A 27,179-nucleotide genomic window follows, 5' to 3' on the forward strand; every position below is an offset into this window, starting at 1 on the left:
TTCACTGTGAGGGTGACAGAGCACTGGAACAGGTTGCCCAGAGAGGTTGTGGAGTCTCCTTCTCTGGAGATATTCAAAACACGCCTGGACGCGATCCTGTGCAACATGCTCTAGGTGACCCTGCTTGAGCAGGGGGGTTGGACTAGATGATCTCCAGAGGTCCTTCCAACCTCAGCGATTCTGTGATTCTGTGATTCTGTTTCCTAGCTGGCCTTGGAAATTTAAAAAACAGGTGCTTTACATTTTAATAATATGTAATACTAAATTGAGAAAACATTTTTCTAAAAAATTCTTTAATAATTAAGTGTTGTAGATTGCAGCATTTTCAAGATATGTGATATCACATATATCAACAAATTTATTACTACTTTACTAAAAACAGTTGACAATAAGAAATATTTTTCTAAGAAAATAACAAAAAGATTTAAATCTGTGACATAATCCATATTAAAAAGGTAGTAAGGAATGATGTTTTTAAAAAAACATAGTGACATCAAAAGAAATCATATATATAGTTTTTATGTGTATTTATAGCTGGGATAGTTAAAAGAATTATGGAGTGGGAGGAATACATTTGTATTCTACACTTCCGTGAAAAATCAGAAAAATCTGTTTGTCTTTATTATTTGCATTCAGATTCTGAAGGCAATATAATGTGCTGATTTCATCAGCTTTTTGGTTTGATACTCTGTCTGGAATTATATGGTCCTTGCCAGGCTGTCTTCTAATTCATTCCTATTTGGTAATGCAATTCAAAGTACAAAGTAAAGCACAGAGACTATGAAGAAAAACAGAAATATAAATAAGACCTAAAGACTTGTAGCATCCAAAACTTTATACTACAAGATACTTTAGATATTAGTATCACAGGAATAGCTTTGCTTTTTGTGTTTCGTGGTCAGGAGGCTGCATTTAGGACTAGTCAGTGCTATGCAATCTGTGCATAGTTGACATAAAACTGATAGGAAGTAGAAAACTCAGTAGAGCCAGCTCCGTATAACGTTTTGTTGTTCATTGACATTAGAATTTGCATGCAACCTTGTGAAGGAAAACTTGCAGATAACAAACAGAAACAAATGGAAAAAGGCATAGTAAGACCAGGATCATAAAAGCTAGATATTTTTAATCATTTCTGTTATGTCACTTGAACAAAAATTATATGATGAGCATAATCAGAATTTATAATGCTACAGTAATTACACTGCCTCTTTCCCTCACAGGTTATCAACAACTAGCAGTTCACTACTTGGAATGAATACCAATGGCTCAGATGAATATTTCCAATCTACAAACCATGCAGAGCAAACTTTCCGCAAAATGGAAAATTACCTCCAGCAGAAACAGCTGTGTGACGTTCTCCTCATAGCTGGAGACCAAAAGATTCCAGCTCACAGGTACATTTCCCATTATTGTTTACAAGGCTTCAAAGCCTGAAATTTCCAAATGCTATGATAATTTATGCTTGCCCTGTCTAGCTATGAATGAATGGTTACTATAATTAGCACATCAACTAACAGAATAAAGTAATGTGATCAGAATTTCATATTCATTATTTCAGGTAGAAAGAAACTCAAATATGAACCACTGATATTGCCCGTCCTCTCTTCTTGCTGCTGTCAAACTATAGACAGCAGTGAAGCAAAACTGCACAAACAAGCACTCTGAAAATTAGATTACTAATTACCCTTTTAACTTTATTACTCACTACTGTAAGATTCAAGTCCTATACTAAAGATAATGTTTCTTTTACACACACAATTTATTATATAATAATACTGAATTTCATGCTTGCTATTGAGATTATGAAGTAATTTGCATTCCTCCTAAAATGCTTCTATTTCAAGGTTGGTCCTCAGTGCAGTGTCTGATTATTTTGCTGCAATGTTTACTAATGATGTGCGTGAAGCAAAACAAGAAGAGATCAAAATGGAGGGTGTAGACCCAGATGCGCTGAAAGCTTTGGTGCGCTATGCCTACACAGGTAATTCTTCCTCCCTAAACTACATTTGTTTTGTTAAGGAAGATAAAAAACTATTAAATGCGTACATAATTTTCACTTCTTCCATTTCATACATTCCATACATTTCTTAAATATAGGCATAGATCATGCATATTTAATGCATACCTTTCTCTAAAGATGATGAATAAATATTACTTAATAAATATGTTCTGATAAAATAATCCTTATTTTGAAGGCAGATAATAACAGATACCTGATGTTCACATAACTTATTGCAGAAGATATACAGAAATATAAACATATAAATCCATTATTAGGACATCATCTTCCTCTAACTAGATAAAAATTATTTTAGCAATTTAAATGAGAGAAGATGATATTTTGCTGGTTGCTCACTGTGTGTATTGAAAGAGAGAAGGGTATTATGAACCATCCTGTCATGAATAGCCATAGAAATGGTTTGGCTGGGTGGCAGGAATATGATCACACCTAAGAATAGAACAACTTTTAGGATGAGAAAGTGCCACCACATTTTAGATGTGTTTATTAGTTCTCTTTAAAAATTACAGAGATTTTATCCTAATGAAATTAAAATATTTTATTTTAATACCAAAAAATAATGTCTATATTTTTTCCCTAATTTCTTTTCTTCCATTTTCAAAGTTTACCCCTGTGCTTGCTGGATTGCTTAATGCTTGAACCAATAGCCAAAAAGACCAAATCAGAGAACTCCAAAATGCCTTTCAGCTGCTCTATAATGAGCAGAGAAAAATGCTGTAGAACATAGCTGTTATGTTAGTATATATTACAATTAAAAATACCCAGATCATTCAAACCTGTGCAGATTCTGGAAGCCTGCAGGTTCTGGTGTTTGGCAAGACACTCTATCCAGATGGCAGCTACTCCAGCCAGGAAAGTAAAAGAGAAACTCCCTTCCTCCCACCAAACTATGTAGTTCTGCAAAAAATGCCCACATCTCGAAAGGAGAGAATTACTCCTCCAGAATGTAACAACTCCTAACTGACCAGAATAACAACCTTCTGAATTTATGAACATTTGCTAGGTAAACTGATCTATCCGCTCAGTTAATGTCTAATAACAATAACATTCCCTAGTTCTTTCACCATCTGATGTCCCATGCAAGGCATTGCTTGCTTGCTTGCTTTTGAATGAAATAACTCTCCACAACACCCATATTGAGACAGAGAGGTTGGAAGAAGTATCATAGGTATCTATTTATGTCTTTATAGTAATTTAAAAGGTGTTAGTATTAAAAAAAAATTCAAAGAAAATCAAAGACCCAATATATTTACTATATTGCTATTAGCAAAAACGTGAAAAATAGATTTCTTTCACTTGCTAAGTAAGGCACTTCAGAAATCTAGTCTACTGCGTAAAGAGATAAATCTCCAGAAAGACAAGCAATCTGCAAATCAGATTGGAAACAGAAGTTTCTACACACCAAATAGACTCCTCTTATGTTTGTGGGTACAAACAAGGGGATAATCACAGGCTTGAGGCTGCATAACATCTGTAAAGAGGGGATATTATTGCACTGAATTAGCATATATTACCCGAGGAAATGGATTAGTACAAGCACAAAGAAGCTGGGTGGTGGGCTACTTATTATCTGCATGTATGTCAAAATCATCCTGCTTGACTAAATTTCTATTCTTTCAGTTTGTTTATATAAGGTATGAAGCAAATGGGATTGTTCTAAGTTAAGACTGCTGAACTCTGGAAAACTGAATTTTCCCACTGTCTCTGTCACAGGTTTTCATGGGATAGTAACCAAGCCTCTTAAGTGGGTGCTACTATTTTCTGGGTAATGAAATACAAGCGTGACTTTCAGAGGAGATAAGAGCTATAACTTTGAGAATTGTTTACATATTCCATGGAAATAAATCAGAAGTGAACTTTGGACAAGAAACCTCTTAGAGTGCTACTCTGATGACAATTTTGACTGTAATCTCTCAATATCATGATTCCCCATCTGTTAAATGGAGATGGTGTATATCATCTGTTCACAGAGGAAGCTGGAAAAGAAATTAATGCTTCTGAGGCAATTGGGTATTGTGATGATGAACCTACTTGTAAAATGCATTCATAAAATAAAAAATCACAGTTCTTTTTTCAGAAAAGGATTTAAATGCTGTGTATCAGCTGGGGAATTAAGCTATACACTGAACAACTAAGATGGCAGATCTCATTAAATGAACACCTTCTAGTCTATCCAATGAACATTATGAAGTTCTCACATCTTATAATCATTTCATTAAAAATTTAGATGGATAAGTAGAGAAGATGGACGAAATCAGGTTTCCTGTGTACACTGACTGTTAGCATTTCCTAGCTTTTGATACCGAACTTCTTGTGCGTAATAGAAATTTATGATATATATTTTAAATTCACATATGATTTCTGTGAAAGGTTTTCACCTAATCATACCTTTCTCCTTATTTCACTTTTCTAAGCAAAATCAGATCTAACAGTATTTGAGTTCCAATAAAAGATGTTCTAATCATTATATTCAAAATCTACCAAACATGTAAGCCTGTTAAAAAAATCTATTTAAAGAATCCTTCATCAAAAAAGGAAAATGAATTTCTGGAGCACAGGAACATTCTTTTCATTTTTTTTAGAGGAGAAAAACATTGGGGAGTGGGAAGATTTCAAGTAAATACAGATACAAAGATAATGACTGAAAACTTGTATTTTTTCTCTGTACAAACTGCATAGGTATTCTAGAGTTAAAGGAAGACACTATAGAAAGTTTGCTAGCTGCAGCTTGTCTTCTCCAGCTCTCTCAGGTCATTGAGGTATGTTGTAACTTCCTGATGAAGCAGCTCCATCCTTCAAACTGCCTTGGGATTCGCTCTTTCGGAGATGCTCAGGGCTGTACAGAGCTCCTGAAGGTGGCACATACATACACTATGGTAAGATAAATAATCTAACTGCTTTGAAATTATAATGCTAACAGCAGGTGTAAATACTCTCCTGGAAAACATCTGGGCTTTAGTGAAGCAGAGTCAGCTGAGCTGGGCTCATGACTGCTGCGCTCCCCAGACTGATACCGTGTGTGTTTGTCATGCGCTGGCAATGGGGGATCTGCACAATCTGTAACCCTGGGACATATGTGCCCAGCTCATTCTCCAAGGGGAAATTTAAGAACTGTGACTGATATTAAAGTATTGGAAGCAGAGAAAAGAACACTAGAAAACCAAATATTCAGTTCTGTTTTTTCCTCTTTTGAAATTTTGCCATGTAGAAGGGGAATAGTATTGAACTTAGATATGCAGTATGATCTGTACACATTTCTTCCAAAAAATGTAATGGGGCCTTAAACTGACTAATGTCAAAAAAAACCCATCAATGGCTCATTCTTGCTGGTTTTGATTCAACACAAAGAAAATTCTAAATCTGATTTTAAGGTGAGGTGCACAAAAAACCAGCCAAAATAAAGAATGTATAGGAAAGATTTGAAATATTGAAAAGAAGCACATCTCTGACTTGAGCAGAATCCTCCTCTGGCTCAAAGCAAGAAATGAATATTCAGAGCGTGGGAAACAGAGAAGCAAGAGAGCTTGCTGTGAAACCAAATTAAGGGATAAATATTCAGGGCAACAAGATRTGCTATAACAACTTTAAACACAAAAAGAATAGCAACTGCTACAGCTAAATAGATATAAAAAGAGCCACTTGTGAGGAGACACATGGCAGCTTTATACTTTATATAAGTGCAGTATGTCAAAAGTGGTTTAGAGGCTTCATAACACTGAGAGAATTGTGGCAATAGAGTGCACACTGCCACATGCTGAAGTAAACGAGGGCCATGTGCAGATTGAGGGCACTGTCTGTGCTCCTGCCTGTCATACTAACGAATGGTTTGTTTGGTGGCAGTCTAGATTCCTTTTATATTTTAAAGTTTGCCAATGGGCATTTAAGATAGAGGTTCACGCAGGCTCTGTATAGTATCGTCCTTCCTGCTCCATACAGTTTTACACTCTGGACCAATAACAGGAGCTTTCCCTCTTATTGTCTCTTTTCTCCCAGTGTCATCAGCCCAAGCAGACATTAGCTTTAACCATGCTTTAAAATTCACAGTCCAGACTTCCACAAACAGATAAAGTAATGTGATTATTGACATTAAACAATGAAAGGACTTCTTTGGTTAGATTTTTTAGCCATTTGAACTCTCCACCCTTCTTCCCCAAGAATTAGATTTTGACTATTTTTTAAATGAAAGCCATATCTTTGTGTCACATATAAATGCAAATTGGACCTTTAAAAACATTGTCAAATATACATGTCTCTATGCTAGCCTTCCTGAAAACAAGTAGGAGCACTTCCACCTCTAGAACCAACTCCTGTGTCTTGCATGCAACAGAGTGATGATGTTGCAATGAAAGAGCAGGAGCTTGCACATTGTAAAACTGTCCACCAAGTTTTCAGCTACTGACAACTTAGACAAAGAAAAGGAAATCTATACCTCTTTGAAATAACTTTAAAGCAATTTCTTTTAAATTCCTGAACTGTTTTTTCAAAAGACTTTAGAGAATAAGAGCTCATAACAATGCATACACACACGTGTTGTGGAACAGGATAAATAAAACATTCTGTTTTGTTTCATGTCAAGCTCAACCACTTGAAAATGTGCACCTTAGGGGAACAACTATAAAGTTATATTGTAAATATAGAGACCATACAAATGAACTAGTAGTTTAAACATTTTCAGAAGATAATCAACTATAAACAACACATCCATTCAATAAAAACAAACACACTGGCGACCTTCCCATTCAATTACTTTAGTCATTGATGCAAAGTATTAACAGTTTCCTGCCTAGTATCTTTTCATGCAGATAAAGCCTGTTCTGATAAACATCTTGAGCTATATTTGTAACTAAATGTGGATTGGCCTTCCTGTTCCTATTCTCTGGATGTCAGAAAATATTAAAGCAGGATGTACATTACGGAGCAAAATTAACATCACCTTCCATCACTTCTATATTTATATCCATGGTACTCTTGAAAAGAGCCACGGAAAGTTAAGAGACTGCTGAAAACAAGTAATACAAATATCAGCTACTAAATGTCTTCATCTGCCCTATTTCAATCTGGTTTTCAAGTAAGATATATTACTTTCAGGTATGTAGATGGAAATTAATATTTCAAATACAGACATACATCCCTAAATACATTGCTTTGCAAATAAATTATAAAAACAGCTTTGTTAATGAAATTTTTTTCCTTTGGAATTACTAGCGCAAGGAAGCATACCTTAATATTGCCAAAAAGTACTGTTAGAAATACCATTAGCAAAGTGAGCTTAATTTCCCTTGCTATATTTTCTGCTACTGATAGTGGAGACATACAGTCAATACTTGGCATAATTATTGTGAAAGAATTCCAGGGTTTGAATCTAATTTGTTTAAGACTGTGGAATCTGATCATAGCACAATTTATACAGTTCATTTGAATGTCCACTTGGCATTCTTAGGATATACTTTATATCTTCAAATTGTGTTTCTATTATGCTGCAGTCTTAAGATCATACTGATGGACAAAACTGCTAGTGGCAAATCCCTGAGACACGACATACTGACAAATACACCTGCAAGTAGGTTAATGAGAAGACGATCATAGTTCTTCAGTACTGCAATACTAAGGCAACAAAGAACAACAAAAATCTCCCTTAAATGGTAGATGGGATTTCCCACACGGTAGTAAATCTCAGGTGATGTAAAGCCAGACAGAGAATTATGAATCACTTGTTCCCAGTCTTCCTTTGCCCAGTATAGCCTGCCTCAGTCTAGGGAAGGAGAAAATAAAGCAGAATGCTTTGCAGTTCACCATTCCCAGATCAGCCAAGAGAACCGTTCTCACAGTATTGAAACAGACAGTGAAGCTTTACACAAACTTGTGTAAGTCACACAAGGATTCACTGTGTGATGGAGATTTTTATTTTATTAGTTTCTATGGGAAAGCTATAAATCAGATGTATGAAATATTTACCTCTAAATTAATAAATGAAAGGTGCTGTTATTAACATCAAATACACTAACTTGAACAGCAATTAGACAAGGACAAATAGTTCATTTTTTGTGTTCAGTACTCACAAAAACAGGAAATAATTGTAGCTAATTGTCCTAAGCCGCAAGCATTTACTAAGCAGACAATGTAAAATAATCTTTAAAAAGCTCTGATAGTGAACAGTAAATTCACCATTATTGTTTTCTTGTAGCCACTCTTACTAATCAACACAATACTAGTCTACCTTGTTAGTAATTTTATATACAGTTTGGGAAAGTACAAAAATCAGTTGTAATTCTACTTCTTTGAAACAAAATTTTAAGATATTCCAAAGCATTTCTTGGAAAACCATTTTCAATCCTGAATCCTGCCTGCAAGTACTAGACTTATCAGGTCATAGACTTCTGCGAATGAGATCTTTTCTGCATTCCTTCCCCACTTTTTCCTCTGAAACTTTCCATATCTGTGCTTGAATGCACTGCCCTGAAAATTTTGACTACACAAATGACTACGTTATTTCCTGTGCTCTGTGGCAATGTATCAAGGCTGGATCACTGCAACACTTTACTTAGTACTGATGTAGAAAGGTGACTCCCATGAGGTTTTAGGCCAACCCAAATCTTCGTGTTTGTCACTTAAAAGATGTATGACAGAGCTGTTTAAATATTTGTAATTTTCTTAAAAACTCTTGAATATAAACGGAAAAAAATCCTGTGTGTGATCCTTTGGTGAGTTCCTGTGGTATCCATGCTCACAGAAAAGTGAGAGCTTTTGGAAGGAGCCGAGGAGCTGTCAGTTGGAAGGAAAGTCTAGGGATAGACTAAAGTCAGTCTGCTGCTACTTCGGATATCAAAATCTGAGACTAAGTAGAAGTCTAAAATTCTATATGTTAAGCCAGGCAAATAACACCCACCCATTTACCGGGGAATGTCCATGGGCCCACTCTGGACTGCAGACATTCTCTGTTACTGCAAATCCTTGGCATCAGTGAGTAAGAGTTTAAATAAAAGTAGTACTTCCATTAAAGAACATGTACTATTTTTAAAGAAGAGTGAACTACTTATAGCACCTAACTCTAAATTGTCTCTGTACACCAGATAAGAAAGGTTAATGGACAATCTCAGAAATGCTCTGCATGATATGCCATTGGAATCTCATTTGTATCTTCCATTTAAAAATATTTCTTTCTCTTTTAATAGTTTTTCTCTAAACCTTTCAGGTTTATGCTTGAATAAATGAAGAAGCCAGCCAGAATATATTCAGTAATCTTTAGAATATGTATGGCTTTTCCCTATCCTCTAGAATGGAACAGAAATGCAGAAAAACCTATGTTATCTAAGAAAATGTTATTTCAAGGTGTGAAAATCATGAATGGATTGAAACCTTTTTCTTTCCAGGAACATTTCACAGAAGTAATAAAAAACCAGGAATTTCTTTTACTTCCTGCTAATGAAATTGCAAAGCTCCTGTCTAGTGATGACATCAATGTTCCAGACGAAGAAGCCATATTCCAGGCGTTAATGAYGTGGGTGAGGCATGATTTGCAAAACAGGCAACGAGACCTAGGCATGCTTCTCTCTTATATTAGACTGCCTCTACTTCCGCCCCAGGTATGAAAGTGAATGGTTAACAGGGAACTGGACTACTAACAGATATGCTTCCCTCAAGCACCATTTAGGTAGAGAACAAATTTCTTCACAAAAGTTCTGGTTTGGGGCTTTTTAAAAATTATATTGTAAACTGTGTAGTAAGTATGTTTATTATTTGTAAAAATGAATTAAAAAAAATCCCACAATGATAACGTAGTTACTGGGATCAGAATTACTTCTATAAAAATATCAGTTTAACAGAGTCTCAAAAGTGCAGAGTGTTTCTTTGTTGGGTAGCATTTTTTCCTCTAATACCACAGCAACTTAGATACTAGGTAAAGACATTTATTTAGTCTTACCAAACTGCAGGATGTATGAGGCACAATACTTAAAAAACATGTCTTTATCACCATAAAAGTAGACAAAAAGAGCATTATCTAGATTATTCCTGACCGTTCTGACTATTGGCATTACATGCTCTTTACCATTGAAAGAGACACTTCATCAGATACAGATATTTCCAGAGACAGATATACAGTTTACAGTAAGCTGACATTGTCATATCTGTGTGATACAAGATCTGTGTATCCCATCTGAAATGCTTACACCAATAGCAACATTGTCAGGACACTAAAACTGCTTGGTGGGTCTCTATGAATGAAGTAGCAAGTACACAATTTTGGGTTGTGTCAAAATGTTGGACACATTTCATTTTAAACACACACTTTATTTAATATATTCTGATATTAGCAGAGACATCCAGTATTAGGTATTAGATTTGCTTATACTCACGTCAAAAGGAGATTTGCATTCAACTTCAAAAAGAACAATACCATATTTGTAATTTTAACCTTTTCTAAAGGTTAGAACCAACTTTTCAGAAAAAATAAAGCAAAGAGATAATATTTAAAGACTTTTTTCTTACCTTTATGTTGTTTCACTTGCATTAAAAGAAAACTTAGAGAAACCTAAGGTGAGAAGTGAACTGAAAATGAATGTTTCTAGCTACAAATGTTTTAATTACTAGACTGCCTACAACTTTTAAAGATCTAAATATAAATAACACCATTACTTTTCATTTCTTAGTTACTAGCCGATCTAGAAAATAGTCCAATGTTTGCAGATGACCTAGAGTGTCAGAAACTTCTTATGGAGGCTATGAAGTACCACCTCCTACCAGAAAGACGGTCCATGATGCAGAGTCCTCGAACTAAGCCTAGAAAGTCTACAGTAGGTGCACTTTATGCTGTAGGAGGTATGGATGCCACTAAAGGTGAGTTTGGAAATTTGTTTGTGTTACAGAAACCTGTTCAGTTCAACTTTACAAATCAGAAGAAAAAAAATTAATACTTGAAATACCTCAAGACACTTTTACTGTCATTTTAGAATCCTGTACCCCATTTTTGGATAAGAGCTAGGAGGCTGAAAAATTTTTAGAGAGGAGGGAAATAAAACCAAAAGCATTAATGAACTTTTAAAAAGTGTTAGCTAAAGCTTATCGATCCTTAACATAAAATTTCAGTTAGAAAGCTTTTCACTTTTTCATGACTGCAACAGTATGTGTACCTTTTTTCAGTACTGCATATACTTATTTTCAGGTTTGTAGTTAAAAGTTAAATGTTATAAATGCATGCCAGTTTTTATCATTTGATTTTCACAGCTGCAACCAGTTTCAGAATGACATGTAGACCAACAAAATAAGTGAAATGCCCCAAAGTACTTTCTTTTTTACACTTTGGACTCTGTAGTAATTTACTATGGACATTTTTTTTTTTTTTTATAATTTGATAGCATTTTTGTAAGTTATAAACAGAAAAAAGAAACAGAGATCTAAATAACAACTTTACAAATTACACTATTCTATTTAGCGAGCAGGATGTTAACATATTTTCTACAGAAACCTTAACCTCAGATCCACAGCCTGGTGCAATACAGACAACTGTAATATTGTTAAAGTCTAGTGACTTGCTGAACTGTATTACATTTTAGCTCTGTGAGTTTGCTATTAATAGAATCACAAAGAAGTTAATCCATTTCATGTTTTGCAAAATATTGCTAATGACTGATGTTTCCTATAGGAGAAATCTTGAACTGCTACCTTTCTATGTCTACGTTATCAAATCAAATGCAAAATATACATTCACCACTATAACAACATGAAGGGAAAACACAGGCTCAACCCTAGGGCAGTTTCACAAAATGAAGTTTAACAGTAGCAATTACTGTAGTTTCATTGGCAATATTAATTATTTATGAATTATATAAACTGGCCAAGAACTAAAAGTTAACTTTAAACTAATTATTACCAAAACAATAACAAAATTTCTTAGTTCATTTTCTCAGTAAAGGTTATACAGAGAAAGGGCTATTTCAGTGAACATCTGGGCTTCCTCTTGGTGCCTCTTTTACTTATTACCTTGGAATAAAGCCAATTGTTTGAACTTTTGCCTTTTGATGGTTAAGAAGAACAGCACTTCCTCTCCTTCCTGCTGTCCCGTTACATATCTGACTCATCCCATTACATCTCTGACTCATACCTTGAGCCTGTACTGGACTGTAAGATAAGGCAACACCACCTAAGAAACTACAGAAATCATGAGGCCCTGGAAGAACAGATCTGTGAAGGGAGTAACCACCACCCCTGGCAATACCATGCTTTACATGCTTTATGTGATAAAGAAATCTCAAACTCTCAGGGAGCACCAGGCTGGGTTTTGCGCTTATCTCAGGTGGTACGTGAAGTCAAATCTCAAGTTAGAATGATCAAAAGAAGATCAAAGAGCCACTTCTGGTCTAGTGTTTTGAAAAACGTGCATGTGCCTAAACCACATTAACTTTAGAAACCTACTTTCAAGCCCCTGTAAAAATTACAGCCTACAGGGTATGAACACACTATATGCCTTAATGTATTTTTCCTGTTTTTCAGTTAGTACATGAGATACTTCTTTTGAAGCTGAGAATTTTGGGAAACTCATACATTAGCATAAAATAAATGAGAAGGAATCAAAGCAAAGAATAGCAGACTAACCACATGGGGAAAAAAAAAAAAAAGAAAAGAAATCCAGTTGCTCGGAATAAAAAAAGATAGGAGAGGGGAAAAAGTAGAATTTCTTCCTTTTATTGTTGGTGGATCAGGTAGTTTATTTCACAGTCAATGCATTTAGAAAGGCATGTAGATCAGATACAGAAAACAGAAAAGAAGAAATCATTAAGTTCTTATTTCACTAAATTTATTAAGTATAGCAGTTGACCTATTTCAGACTCTGCTTAGGAAAACATCTCCAAAGCAAATGCTACCTTTCTTTTCTGTTTCATTTCATGGTCGTTTTGCTGTTGTGAACAATTCTTTACTCACTTAACTGCCTTTGGAGTACTCAAAATGCTACTTCTCTATTCTCAAATTCCAGTTAAGGAACAGGCAGGAAATAAGTTCTGTTTTTCTCATCTGGATGCCTTCAGAAAAACTGAAGCCGCGCTACAGGGTGCTCTGTATGTGTCAGTGGCAATTTTGTCCTGCCTACCTGGTTGTTAGTCAGCCAGCTCCCAGTGGTGCTAAATCAGCTCTCACAGGAGCAATTGCTGCTGCTGAGTGACTGACAGGAAGGAGCCAGTGCATGGAAAAGTGCTAGTTTTGAATGGCAGGGAGTTATGGCATGAGCCATATGGATAGCTGCAGTAAAAACATTACTAAAAGTTCAGCGACATGAAAAAATTGAAAACACAGCTTATATATTGCAGCAGAGAAATAGCTATTGCAAGGGCTCTGCAAAGATAAACCTCAGGGAAGCTGCCTATGGGAAGCAAGTGTATACATGCACACAACTCAGCCTTCTCCCTGCCTCCATCATAGAAAGGAAGGCATCAAAACTGTTCATGAGGATGCAACTTAAGCCTTAAGACAGACACATACATTCATACATTTTTAGTTTTTGACAGTGCTAATGGTTTAAGCACAAGCACGGTTAAGGAATATATTGCTGTGATGAACTGTATTCATAAAGAATGAAAAAAAATAACAGATTTAACTTATCTCCAAAATTTTCAGTGTTAAAAAAATTTGTTGACATCTAATTCTGCATCTTCTTGCCCTCAGTTTATTCTCATGTGTTTGGCAATCATATATGCATGAAATGAATGAAGCTTTCTCACTAGGTTCACACTTTGTAACTGAAGTTCTCAAGGAGCAGCAAAAAAAGTCCAGATACAGAATTTCAAAGCTGATCAGTTTAATAATGTTTTGGGGTGGACCAACTACTTACTGCTGGGCACTGATCCGTTCACAGCTATCTCATATTGCTTAAGTTTGGATAATAATTATATTTTAACAGGCACCACTACAATTGAAAAATACGACCTTAGGACTAATAGCTGGGTACAAATTGGCACCATGAATGGTAGACGATTACAGTTTGGAGTTGCAGTAATTGACAACAAACTCTATATTGTGGGAGGCAGAGATGGTCTGAAAACTTCTAATATTGTTGAATGTTTCAACCCTATCACCAAAGTTTGGACTATAATGCCACCTATGTCAACGCACAGACATGGCCTAGGTAAGAGGTGTTTTTCTTTGAAAATACCTTGTATCGCATACAGATTAATTTTGATTGACACAAACACTGCTGACATTACGTTCTTAAAGCATTTAATAACATGCAACAATATCTGTAGAAATATTTTCCAAGAGAGAATGATATTTATTAACGTTCACTTAACTAGCGTTAGCCTTCCAGAGCTAATTTTGCCATTAAAAAATTGCAAAATATAAGCAGCAGAGAAAACAATCAACTCTAAATCAAATTTGCTGGTCAAGAGATAAGTTTGCAAGAGAGTAACAGCCTGATCTTCCGTTTTTGAAAAAGATGACTTATGGATACCTAACAGCTCTGAAAAACAGACCATAGAATAACTGACACTGAAGAAAAGATTGCTATAAGGGAATAAGTACACCTTCACTAATTTTAATGTTGTCATTACAAGAAATTTTACAGAGCTCTGCCACAGCTTATTATCTATGGATCTATACTGCCCTATAATCAATATTATTCACAGCGGATGAAAAATATGAATATGAAATCAAGAGTTTCTTTTTGGAACTATAAAAAATAAGGAAAAGTTTAAATTTGGGAGACCATATAAGTGGGATTAAGATGATTTCTGAATCATTTATATAGTATAGTTGTTATGAAAAAGGCTGGCTTCTCTTATGCTTATAGAAAAAGGTATTAAATGAAATCATTCTTAAGTTCAAAGGACATAGAATATTTTTATTTTAATGAATAATATAAAAAGACTGATGGAGAGTTATTCACTTGGTTTGCAGCCTATTACCTTTTGCACCACTTGGTCTTATTTAAAAGAATAGTGTAGGGTTTTTACCTGCTAGTCTGTCAAATTCATAAAAACAAATAGAGGTAGTAAAGGAAAAGAATAAAAAAAATTTAAAATAATTAATTAATTCTTATCCAAGCTTGTAGGATTACCAGCTGCAGAGACGAAATTCTACCCAAGAAGCAGGTCGCAATTTGAGTGCCCAAAGTTAGGCTTCTAACTGTGTATCAGCCTGATTTGCAAAGCTGCCTTATACCTACAGCTCCTATTAGGTTCAGCATGAGTTTGGGAGGAGTTAGAACTTTTGAAAAAATCTGGCCGTTTAGCCTGAAAAAATCACCTGAAAGGATAGATTTAGAAAACTAACTTTTAAGCAGTCAGATTCAAACATTTTGCCTTACTGGCAAAGCTAGCAAACAACAACAGGGGCAGCAGCAGCTCACAAAATAGGAGGCGCAAGAATAGATGCAAGTCAGCTCTTATCCTAAAGTGTGCTCCACTTACAGGCATTAAAATGTTATGGTACTTTTACAAATAAGGACAGCAACCCACTCAGCTTAAGCTTCATGCTGGAGTGACTACAGAGTTTCAGCTAGATCAGAGCACAGGATTTAGAGAGTTACTTTTTTCATTGCTTGGCTCAAACTTTGCTTTTCTTTAAAAGAATAGCACTGCTTCACATGTATGGGCTCAACATTGATTCAGAACAGAGTCAACAGAAGTGGAGGAGATAAAAACCCCAAAAGAGAACATCACAAATAAAGCAGCTTTCCTCTGATCTTTTGGCAAAAGATAATGCTTATTCAGAAAAATACTATATACAAAGTATTTTGTGTATGTATGTTTATTCTGCTCAGTAACAAGGCAGCTTTTAGATACTGAAATTGCTTATCTGTGTACAGGGAATTAAAGTATGAAGTTAATCCATTATCAGTCACTGAAATTATTAGATACTGTAATTTGTCCTTAATTCTATCTTTTAAGGAGTAGCAATGCTTGAAGGACCCATGTATGCTGTTGGTGGCCATGATGGATGGAGTTATCTCAATACRGTAGAAAGATGGGATCCCCAAGCACGTCAATGGAATTATGTTGCTAGCATGTCAACTCCAAGAAGCACTGTAGGAGTTGCAGCATTAAATAGCAAGTATGTGAACAGGAAAAACTCTCTTGTTTGTTTTTCATTTGCTTCCTTGCTTGCTTACTTTTGCTTAGATAACAATATACTTGTTAAAATATTCTTTTCAATCATATAGTAACTTACCACCTCAAAAAAACAAATAGAAGTTGTAATGTGCAAAAATAAGAAAGAAAAGCTTTTACTCTGTTGTGCAGTAAATTGTTCGCAAATTTGCAGTCATATTTTAAACATATTTCAGGTCTCCAAAGTTATGGCAATTTGGAAATATTCTAATACACATACCAGAATTTTACATGGAATATAACTCACGGGCATTTAGATCAACTTCTTTTTAAACAGTGTTCTAAGTTTACTTTACATTTTTAAATCAATATGCCTAAGGAAGCACAATTTGAAAGAACTTTTACAGAAACAAAGTCATTCTTCTGTCATTTTACACCCTCTGCATGCATCTACAACCTTGACAAGTTCATAGTCAAGAATAATTTTTAAAAGCCAGAAGATATATGGTATGTTCAATCAAAGGAAGGCAAGTTTAATAATCAGGCATGGAATAAACAGCCTTCTCTAAGTATTAACCTACCCATTTTTCTTCTATGCCTCATCTATCCCTTGAATAAACTGAGGTCATGTCTTCATTGTACACTGTAAATTCTTTTCCAGACAAGATTTTTAAAATTTACTTAAGCATCCTCCTAAGACCCTAAAGCCACCCAACATCTTTGTATGGGAACAGACGCATGTATGAAACTAGTGCACAACCTGTATTTTACCTGTAAAATGAGGTGGGCTATACCTTATTTTATGTTCTTATTTGGTAATTGCTGTATTTCAGCATGAGGAAGAGCAATTCACAAATTAATGCTTAATGTTCCCCTTGTTCAGCAAGACAGTCTGGTCCTGAAAATACAAGAGCCTGGTAAAATGACCCAGGTTATGTTGGAGACATGGCCTGAGTCAAACTACCTTCTTAGTTAACTCCATGGAAGCCTCTTGGCAATGACAGTTTGTAGGGGCTGGGAGGAATACAGACGGTTGTATGCAGAGCACTGCATCTGGCCTGAAACCTTATCACAGGCTTCCCTGTTTGCTTCTTAAATTCCAGCGGGTTATGAAAGAGGAAGATAATGGAGCAGTAACAAAGATGTCAACAAAGATATTTGCAGATGTAAAAATTCCTCGCATACAGGAGGAATCAGGATATTGCATTCAAACATCACGTGATTTTAATCAGTAAGTCTGAAGTTTGAGGGAAGGAGAACTATCTGTTCAAGTCCCTGTCATATCTCAGAGGAAATGTTCTCAGCATAACCTTCACCAGAAACTCCTGTTGGTACCTTCCACAGTGACATGCAGGAAACCACTTTGTCAAAGAGGAAATCCAGCCTGATCCTGACTCTGTTCTCAGTCGCTCCTGATACAGGCTGTCTCCAAGCTGACTGAAATCATGTCTGTTAGTTTTGTGATGTAATCTCTGGCATAACGGGGGAAGCTGAGATCAAATGTCCTTCATTCAGCATTACTGCTGTGGGTTAACCTAGGTGAATACTCCTACTTTTCCCCTTTCCCTAAGTTGCACTATATTTTTTATAGTAGCACTACTGAAACCAGAATTATTAGTTATTCAGTCCCACCAGAAAATACTTTGAGTTTTGTTAGAAACAACACTTTTTGACCAATGAAATGCCTAATGAAAACATCTGTCAATATGGGTATATTTGTTCTTTTCCTTGGAGAACGGAAAAAGATTTTTTTTTTTAGAYGACTCTGCTATGTTTCTAGATACATTGTGGAAAACAAAAAACCCCAACCAATCTGTTCACATATTCAGTTATTTCCTCTCTCTGTGAAAGCTGTGTAAACAAGTAGACTGTAGCTAAGAGCAAGATGAGAAAAGAAAACAAAACAAATCATCAAGCTTTGTATGGGCTGAGCAACAAACTGCACAGAGTTCAAGTCTACCTCCAACTCACAAACATTAAAAGACAGGGCTAGAAATCTTGTATTACTCTCTCACTGGCCAAGAATTTTCATGTTAAATTATGTATCAGAGGGATCTGAAAACTCTTCCAGTCACAGGAGAAAACCAGGCACCTCTCAAGCACAATCCTGCTCTGTTTTGGGCATCTTACTCAGGGAACAACTCATCTTGTCCAAAGTATCTTATTAGTTGCACTAAGTAAATTCAATTCCATAGCAGTAAGTAACAGTGAGGGTCTGAAAGGCATGTGAAAAATTGACGCACTCAACATCTAAAACAGTTCTGCTATTACATCCTGTGTACATACTCTAGCAGCATCAAGATAGTTTGAAATACAAAAGAAATTCACACTTTGTAAAATTCATTGACAAAAAGCCACAAAAAACTCCATGGTTCTTAATGTGGATTTTCACCATTTTTTCTAACATATTTTTCCAACACCAGCTGGTTTGAACCCCTACAAACATACCACCCAGCTGAGAAAGAACTGTGTATGTATGTAAGTGTCCTTAGGTTGAACTTCAGAAAAGATGACATGATATGACATGACATGACATATCTGTGCAGTAACTTTTGTCCTGCAGATTTTCTCAAATACAAACACTGAGCAAATAATGTCAAAAGTATATTAATTGTGGTTTTGATATATTATGAAGTTCCTTATGGTTCTTTTACATGTTAATAGCATAGGAAAATTGCTTAACAATGCCATACTAAGATGTCAAGTACTCAATAAGTAAGTCACAGGGAAAACCACCCCTATGTTTTAAACTTTAGTGCTTTTCAATTAAATTCCATCCACAGCTCACATTTAAAGAAACTGATAAGCATTTTTAATCTTTTCTTACGTGACTGCTTGAAAATTTGCACTGCAAAATGAAGAAAATAACTTCCTTGTATAGTATGCAAAACCTATTGTGCAAAGAAAGTTCCAGAGCACAGCTTTAGATAGCAAACACTAGGCATAATGAGAATGTTAGTGCTTTGAATAAAGTTAACCAAATAAAATTCTTATTAAAATGAGAGGCTAAAGACTGAAATTTCGTTTGTCTTCCTGTGGGTAATTATTCCAGACTGTATGCTGTTGGTGGACGGGATGGGAGCTCCTGCTTAAAATCCATGGAATGTTTCGACCCACACACAAACAAGTGGAGCATATGTGCTTCAATGTCGAAGAGAAGGGGAGGCGTTGGCGTTGCAACGTACAATGGCTTTTTATATGCTGTGGGAGGTCATGATGCACCTGCTTCCAACCACTGCTCTCGACTTTCCGACTGTGTAGAAAGGTAAGTGTTTTTTGTTTTTTTCACATTCCAGGAAATATAAAATAATTTATTGCAACGTCAAAATTGAGTACTCCAAAAGTGAAAACTATAAGTTCGGAACATACTTCATTTCTAGAAAAGTACACTGAATGCACTTTTCATGTTGCCAGAAACACTTTAGTTGGTAGGTTAATGGACATCTTTCAGACCTTTACAGGACTGTTACAGGATCTGACAATTTTAAAATGTGTAGCTGCAGAACACATTTTTTTCCTGCTACTTCAATAAGTTTAATTTTCTTATTCAATAAGACCCCAAAGATTTAAGTCTGAATTAAAAAATATACTTGAGTATTTTCTAAACAGTAATTCAACTTGAAAAATAAATGTTCTGAAGTATCAGCTTGTTTTCCTTCTTGTTCTCCAGTCCCTAGCATGAAGAGCTGGGAGAAACCAAAGCGAAATCACAAAATGCTCATTTCATTTGTCAATATGTTTCTTCCAGAATTTTTTATCTTGCCTACTTTGTTATTTTTCAATAGTGCAATGTAGCCCTAGCAGAAGCCTGTGCATCATTTAAATCCAAATCCAAAATCAAATCTGCAAAACTCAACACTTATTCTCCTGCATCAACTTTGAACAATGGGGAAAATAAGAAACCTCTTGGCTTTATATCCATTTCCAGAAGAAACTACCTTTTAAAATGAAGATACAGTTTATCTGATCCTTATTTAATCCCATTTTTGTATTCTCCACTGACGAGCATAGTCTCTTAAGAAAATGCAAATACCAGACATTTCTTTTTAAAAATACAGGTATTGTGTACCGAAAGCTGCTTTGTTTCTGTGTTGGCACGTGCTACAATGTAGGGGGATGGGAGAATACTCCAGCCCTGCGGAAAAGGAGGCGTACTGACTCATCAGCTGTTTAATGGCCTACTGGTGCAAGGACTACTCTTATGTGGTTTGGGGGACGAAAAAGGAGGACTGGGCGAGCATTCAGATCCCACTTGTGAATAACACAATGGTTAAGTTTTGCTTGCAGTTAGATGGTGTAAAGCTAGGACTGCAGTGGAATTCATTTGAATTTATATTGGAGACTGGCTGAATACATATTGTTGGAGTAAAATGAACACTGATATAAAATATTGCCACACATTTTGTCTTAGAACTTTTATCAACCATATGAGATATTTTAGCTTATTTTGCAGTGAAATTTACTTAAAATCTTAGTTCTGATGAGAAAATAAAATAAAAATCTTTATGAAGAAAAAGGAGTAAACTGAAATTTACTTTAACTTTGCTGATCGACTGCTGTCACACTATCATTCCCTCAGTCTCCATTTATGTTCAAAACATACTGATTGTATAATCTAATAGAACCGAGAGACTGTAATCATAAAGTGAAAATGTGGACATTTTAAATGTGCTTGAAAATCCCTCTAGTGGCTAAATAAAATATTGAATCATGTTACTCATAATTCTCTGTACTGGTTCATGGTGTAAGCTGAACTACAATACAGGAGGAAAGAAGAAATATAAGTTACTTAAATTTGAAATATTATGTGTTTCTATTTTCCAACAAATTTTTYTAATTTTGATCATAAAACATCCTAGATACGATCCTAAAACAGATGCTTGGACAACAGTGGCACCCTTAAGCGTACCTCGTGATGCTGTTGGAATTTGCCCTCTGGGGGACAGATTATATGCTGTTGGAGGCTATGATGGCCATACGTACCTGGATACTGTGGAGTCCTATGATGCTCAAAATAATGAATGGACAGAGGTAATTACATATAAGAAATCTATAGTGGACAGAGCAATAATGATTATGTTGCAAAATTAGTACTGCTTTTCTGAAAAATATAACATTGGAATGTGGTAATAGCATAGTTTCCAATGTATAAAAATAAGGTATGTATAAATGTATAAAATCACCCATCTTACTTAATAACTGTTAGAAGATTTTCAGACTAAAGGATGGAGACAATGCATGGGTAAGTAAATCAGGTTAAACAAATTATTTTGTAATGGAGGAGTCACATTTTCAGACTTATGCATCTAGCTCTGATGTGCGAATGAGGGGCTAGAGGCTTTGTGCAATGACAGGAGAGATGGGCTGAGCTAGCTAAACACAGAGCCTGGGGCTCCCAAACGTCAGTGTGTCACCTATTCATTGCCAAGCCAGACATCCAGGCTCTTCAGAAACAACGTTAAACTTAAAGGAAAACTGAGCAATAAAGGCATAAAACATGCAGCTGGTGTGGCCAATCAGCTGTAATACTGTACAATAACTTAAATAGGTTTTTGAATTAGTTTCAATTAAAAAAAAGAATTAAAAACCGTTTTTTCCCTCTATTTTGGCATGAAATGATGTTTGCGTATTTAGTAATATGAGCCACAAGAAGTCAAAATACACTTTTTAAAACTTCTGCTTGAATTTGGCAAGCCCGTTGTTCGAACTGGCATACCTTTGTCAGCAATGCCCTCTACTGGGTGCACTTTAAGTTTGTGTGGAGTTAGGACCATCACCACTGAGATCAAGGGAAAACTCAAGATCCTTTTGTAGCTGCACAGTCCCTGTTTTTGAAATACAAGATATGAAATTCTTTTACAGCAGCTAAAAGCAACAGCGCTAGCCTACATTCTTGTAATTCTCAATAGCTGCAAAAGTCTTTTTTCCAAAAAGCAAAAATCCTATTTTCAGAGTTCTGGTTAAATCTAATTGTACTTTTTACTTTCTAGCAGTACATTAGTTTGGATAAACAAATTGCTTCCCTTTTAGTCTGCAAGTAGTTTCTTCTAGTCCTGTCCATAAGAGCCTACTAAAAATGTTTCCTCTCTTTTTTCTAGGAAGTTCCTGTCAATATTGGAAGGGCTGGTGCATGTGTTGTCGTTGTGAAGTTGCCATGATGACTATATGTATCGCGAAACTAAAGCTTGAGTACAGTTCCATGAAGACTGAGTTGGAGGATAAAAAACATTTCCAGAAGGCAGTACGAACCATATACATCTTAGCAGCTTGCCATTATAGAGAATACTTATCTCTGAGCCTTTATGCTTTTAGAGCACAAAACTGGAGTCTTCCTGCATTGCAAAAATCAGAGAATTTTGCATAAGTGAATTATTATTTTATTATGCTTAATACATAGCAATTCAATAATATGTTTGAATGGTTCAAGTTTGTTACAAAAGTTCTTCTGTTATTTATAAAATGTTACAGGAAAGTGATAAATGTGTATAAGATTTCATATCCTTTTTTCTTTTATATGTCAACAGTAATGCTAATGTTTGTAAAAAGAGGTTTTATATTTGTAGTAAATGAAAATGGGTAAGAGAGAAACACCTTCAACAGAGAACTGCACAGAAGGAAATATTGGTCAATAAATATCATTGACAACAGAATATTTGCTGCAGAAGTAACTTCACTTCCATATTCAGAAATTGACTTTCAAATAATTGTGTAATAAATTAAATCTGAGAAGCATAGAATTTGGTTGCTGTTCAACCTCCAACATTGCTAGTGCTATGACAGAATATCCATTTTTAGCAATATACTCAACTGAATTCTGCAAGTTAAAAAATAGTAGGACTAAGGTGTCTTTGTTTCACTAAGTAAGCGCCAACAGAAAGAAATCTCCTTTGTCAAAACACAATGCTAATATTATTTGCAGTCATTTTCACAGTGCATTGAAATGTGATATTTTAATGCTGATCAGAGTGTCAGGTTATTCATGGATTCATCTTTGCCCACTAACCATCTGTCAGTACATGTTAAACCAGTTTGGTTATTCTTAGAATAATCACTGCACATTAAAATTTTAAAATATTCATATAATTACATTCCTTGAGTATAACTTACATAATTAAAATTTTATATCATATTGATATGACAATCTTTGACCTCAGCTGAAGATTACCAGCTTTCTCTCATGTACAGTAGAAAATATGGTAAGCAAAGAACATGTGCACTGTGTAACAGTATATACCAATACTATACGCATGTTTATGTTTTATTTGAAATTATGAGAATGCTAAGAACGAAGAATAAACAGGAAAAGAATCACTAGAAAAACCACACATAATATTCCACATGCATGATATTTCTTTTTGTGTGCCAATTTTTATGAGGGTTTTGACATGTTTTGCTTTAATTTCATTTTTAAAAATTTCAGATACTGAAAGTGTATTTTAGGAATGGAATGTATGTAAGATATACTCTATGCTGTAAAGCACGCTATTTGGACATTATCTGCTTTAGCCTTTGATATGTCATTGTTATGTCAGTAAAAGAAAATTCAGGACAAACAGATGAAAATTCTCTGAAAATGTCATGACTATATCATGAATATTCCTGATAGAATATTGTATTTTCAGAATTCAGCAATATGCTATTTTTTAAAAAATTATACTGTCAATTGCATTGAACACCTTCAAAGGGGAAATCTCATGAGCATATTTACAAAAAGAAAAAACATTTTTAAATTTAAAAAGCAATTAAAATTATGTTTATACATGGCATGCCACATTCAAATAAATTTTACTTTCTCTGCTAAGAAAAATCTAGATTATTTTAACAACTCTGTGATTTTTATTGTACATCTTTTCAAAGAATAGAAAGCACAGAAGTATCTCGCTCATTTCTATACTCTCAGATCACAAAAGATCCTGTCTTAGTCTCCTCACTGCATCCGGTCCACATAAACCAAAAATTACCTTCCTTCCCATATTTAAATCTTGTTAGGTAAGTTCATCTCTTTTCTTTCTCCAAGACAAAAATAATTACCAGTACTGTCATGTTGGGATCCCCTTTCCATGAAACAGGCTCTCGTACTCCGCTCCCCAGCAACCTGGGCTGTCTGCCTGCAGAAGGCTGAAAGTACGGTACCTTTTAAGAGGTTTCTTTTGGGGCCATAACATTTAACCTATGAAAAACACCAGTTTACCAGCTTAAAATCACCTTCATTAAGTTGTGAGTTTCTGGATCAATGCACAAATTTCTTACTAGCTTGGTGGGTCAGAACACAAACTCTATTTCAGAACTTTTTGCATCTTGAGTTAGTTTTTGTGGGGAAAAAAAAAAAAACAACAACCAAAGAGACAATCAAATGCGAGACAAACCCTAAACCAGCCACGGGGGCACTGGTTAGAGAATTCACATCAGAGGATGGACACGCAGGTTATTTGTCAGCAAATCCATAATCAGAAACAATGGCACCTGGGCTACTCACCAAGCCTGACAGCACATCTGCATAATAAAGTAAGTGTGCACGTGACGCAGATATTAATTTAATCTCTCTCTCTTCCTAGTGCTATAGGAAACCTGTTTGAACACCGACCTGGAACACGTTTTCACAGTAAATATCAAAACATTAAAAATAAATATACTGACATTTCCCCCCTGCTTCACTTGTGCAACAGCCATGTGTATTCTTTTGTATGAATAAATACCAGGCAGAGCAGAGGGAGAGTGTCACTACTGCTTATCCTTCAGGCTCTAAGCTGTGCTTTTCTCATGTTCTCCTATAACAACATGTCACTGTTTCCAGTAACCAGTATAACCTCATTTATTCTGTTACTGGTTGGAAARCATTGATATTGCATATCCATTTTTAAAGCTCTAAAACACAAATTATACAAAGAATACACAGACAATGTCAAAAGATGGGCAAGAGGGACAGGTCAAAGTTAATACCGATAAACTGGCAACACAAATGTGTCTTTCCCATAGATCCTTTGCACTGAATTAGAAGTTTTCTTAGGGGTAAGAGGCGGCACAAAATCTCAAGTGAGAGAGAGCGCACAAGAGTCCTTAGCTAGTAGAGTATAATTTACAAAATAGAAAGGCACATCTAACACTTAATGAAGTCTACAGTTAAAAGTGAAAATGAAGACTTAAGCATAGAAAAGGTCAGTTTTGAATAACACAAACTGTAGATGAGTATCTTAATGCAAACACACAGGACCTGCCTTTGAGAGCTGTATGGCTTGCAAATGTTACGACTGCAGGGATGACACAAAATTCCCCTACCTTTGTCCTGTCCTTCAGTTTGCATTACAAAACACCTGCTTTTAATAGCAAGTGCACTGTATATTTAAAATTAAGTTTTATAGTTATTTTTAAAATGAGGCATTATAAATACAATTTTATTAAAAGCTTTATCAGTAAACTAGACATGAGAGGCTTAGGAAAAACACTAAATATAAGCAACCCACTAAAAAAAACCCTTTAAATATACTACCATTTGCATAGTTTAATAAAGTCTCAAAAACAGCATTAGAAGAAAATTACACTTCCTATACTTCTTTACCACTACAGATACTGTGTCATGAAGTTTGCTTATTTTAAAATAAAATAAGGAGGAAAAACTGTAGCATTCATTTATCTTGTAGCATGCAGCCACATTTATCAGTTTGATAAATTCAGTAGCTCTTCCTGCAATGAACCATAACCACTGATATATAGTATGTGAAGTGAATATTTGCAGGTGCATATTATGTGATGAGACGATGTCAGTAAGGTATGAGACCTTACCCCATGACCTCGTTATTATCTCTTATGTCACTGAAAATCTGTGACTTACTATTCCAAATGTGTTTTTCCTGAATGTGGTCTATCCATTTCTACAGCAAGGCCACGGTAACTAGTATGATTTCTAGATTTTAAGCCTAAGAAAATATGTTATAATAAAAACAACACAAAGATAAGGGTGAGGAGAAATGGGAAAATATAGAAAGGGTATGAAACAGAGGAAAATCAGAGAGCAATTTGAATGATACCTTATAGATAGAAGTAATGAGCATAGGGAAGAATGGAGTTAAAAACTGGATGTGGAGACGTAATTCTGCACATACACCCTTTTCCTGAGTGAAAACTCAAATTTCAAGCTTTGTCTGAAGGCAGGATATTGAGAGGCATGCTATTATGGTACCATGGAAAGCTGAAGGGATGAAGTATCTGTTTCTCCGCACAAAGTATTTTTATGTGCAACCGTKCAATCGGCAGTTGGGGTTCTCCCCAGTCGGTGTCCGCCACCATCTCTCTCTCTCAGCTGGGAAACTTCAACACACAAGTCCTGTGTAACTCACCCTGATGTAGGCTTGGTGAGAGGAGGAAGTCAGCCATAATCCAGCACGCCCTCTTCTCACCCCTCTCCAAAAAAATTTTGATCATTTTTTTCCTAATTTTGTAATTATCAATGAATAAGATACTATTCAGACACATGTATGGAGGAAATCCTAAATTAATCAATAATCACTCTCCCTTTCTAAGATCTTTTTCAGTGAATAGAAGCCAAAATATGGTGTTAAACTCTTTGCTACAGCAATACATATTCATTGCAAAAAAAGCCTTCTGTGGCTAGCAGAAGTTTGGAACTGTTGATATGAAAGTCTGTTTCAACTTGTGAAGAATAAGAGCAATATAACATACTGGCATCCTGAATTATTTTTAGAATAATCTATTTTAGGGTGAAATGACGATGAGGCTTACTGTAAACTTAAAATCATAAGTGGTGGGAAAAAAATCAAAATAAAATCTGAACAGATACTTGTATTCAAGCAGTAAAATGGCACAACTAAATTTCCTTGGATTAAGGAAAGCAGTTCTTCAGTGTTTTTAGAACTGGCCTTTTTTTTCTTCCATAGAAGTAGAAGCTAGTAGTTAATAGTGTCTCATAGTAGCTCAGTAGTGAAAAATCATGTGAAAGGAAAGTAGCAATTAGCAGTAGGAAATTGGACACCTAGCAAGAAGATGGAAAAAAGCAAAYTGGAGAGAATTTGGATATGGTAGACACTATTAGGTGATAAAGAAACCTAGAAATATCTTCTGATGAGGTGTCATCCCTTCACATCTCCTCTGTTCCTTTAACAAACATG

At 35.3% G+C, this 27,179-nt stretch overlaps 1 protein-coding gene across 2 annotated transcripts in view; it reads left to right on the plus strand.

The window, feature by feature from the left end:
* Positions 1–22,214, plus strand: part of KLHL4 (kelch like family member 4) — a 51,071-nt gene extending 28,857 nt beyond the window's left edge. For both annotated transcript variants that reach the window (XM_026061262.1, XM_026061263.1), the window contains 10 exons: positions 1,221–1,394; positions 1,845–1,981; positions 4,700–4,896; positions 9,391–9,603; positions 10,669–10,855; positions 13,911–14,135; positions 15,898–16,060; positions 19,109–19,321; positions 20,916–21,087; positions 22,155–22,214. In XM_026061262.1, coding sequence (XP_025917047.1) covers positions 1,221–1,394; positions 1,845–1,981; positions 4,700–4,896; positions 9,391–9,603; positions 10,669–10,855; positions 13,911–14,135; positions 15,898–16,060; positions 19,109–19,321; positions 20,916–21,087; positions 22,155–22,214 — 1,741 coding nt within the window. The remainder of the gene's footprint in view (positions 1–1,220; positions 1,395–1,844; positions 1,982–4,699; positions 4,897–9,390; positions 9,604–10,668; positions 10,856–13,910; positions 14,136–15,897; positions 16,061–19,108; positions 19,322–20,915; positions 21,088–22,154) is intronic.
* Positions 22,215–27,179: the final 4,965 nt, after the last annotated feature.

The sequence above is a fragment of the Apteryx rowi genome, unplaced genomic scaffold, assembly GCF_003343035.1.
Source record: "Apteryx rowi isolate R43461 unplaced genomic scaffold, aptRow1 scaffold_179, whole genome shotgun sequence".
Lineage (NCBI taxonomy): Eukaryota > Metazoa > Chordata > Aves > Apterygiformes > Apterygidae > Apteryx > Apteryx rowi.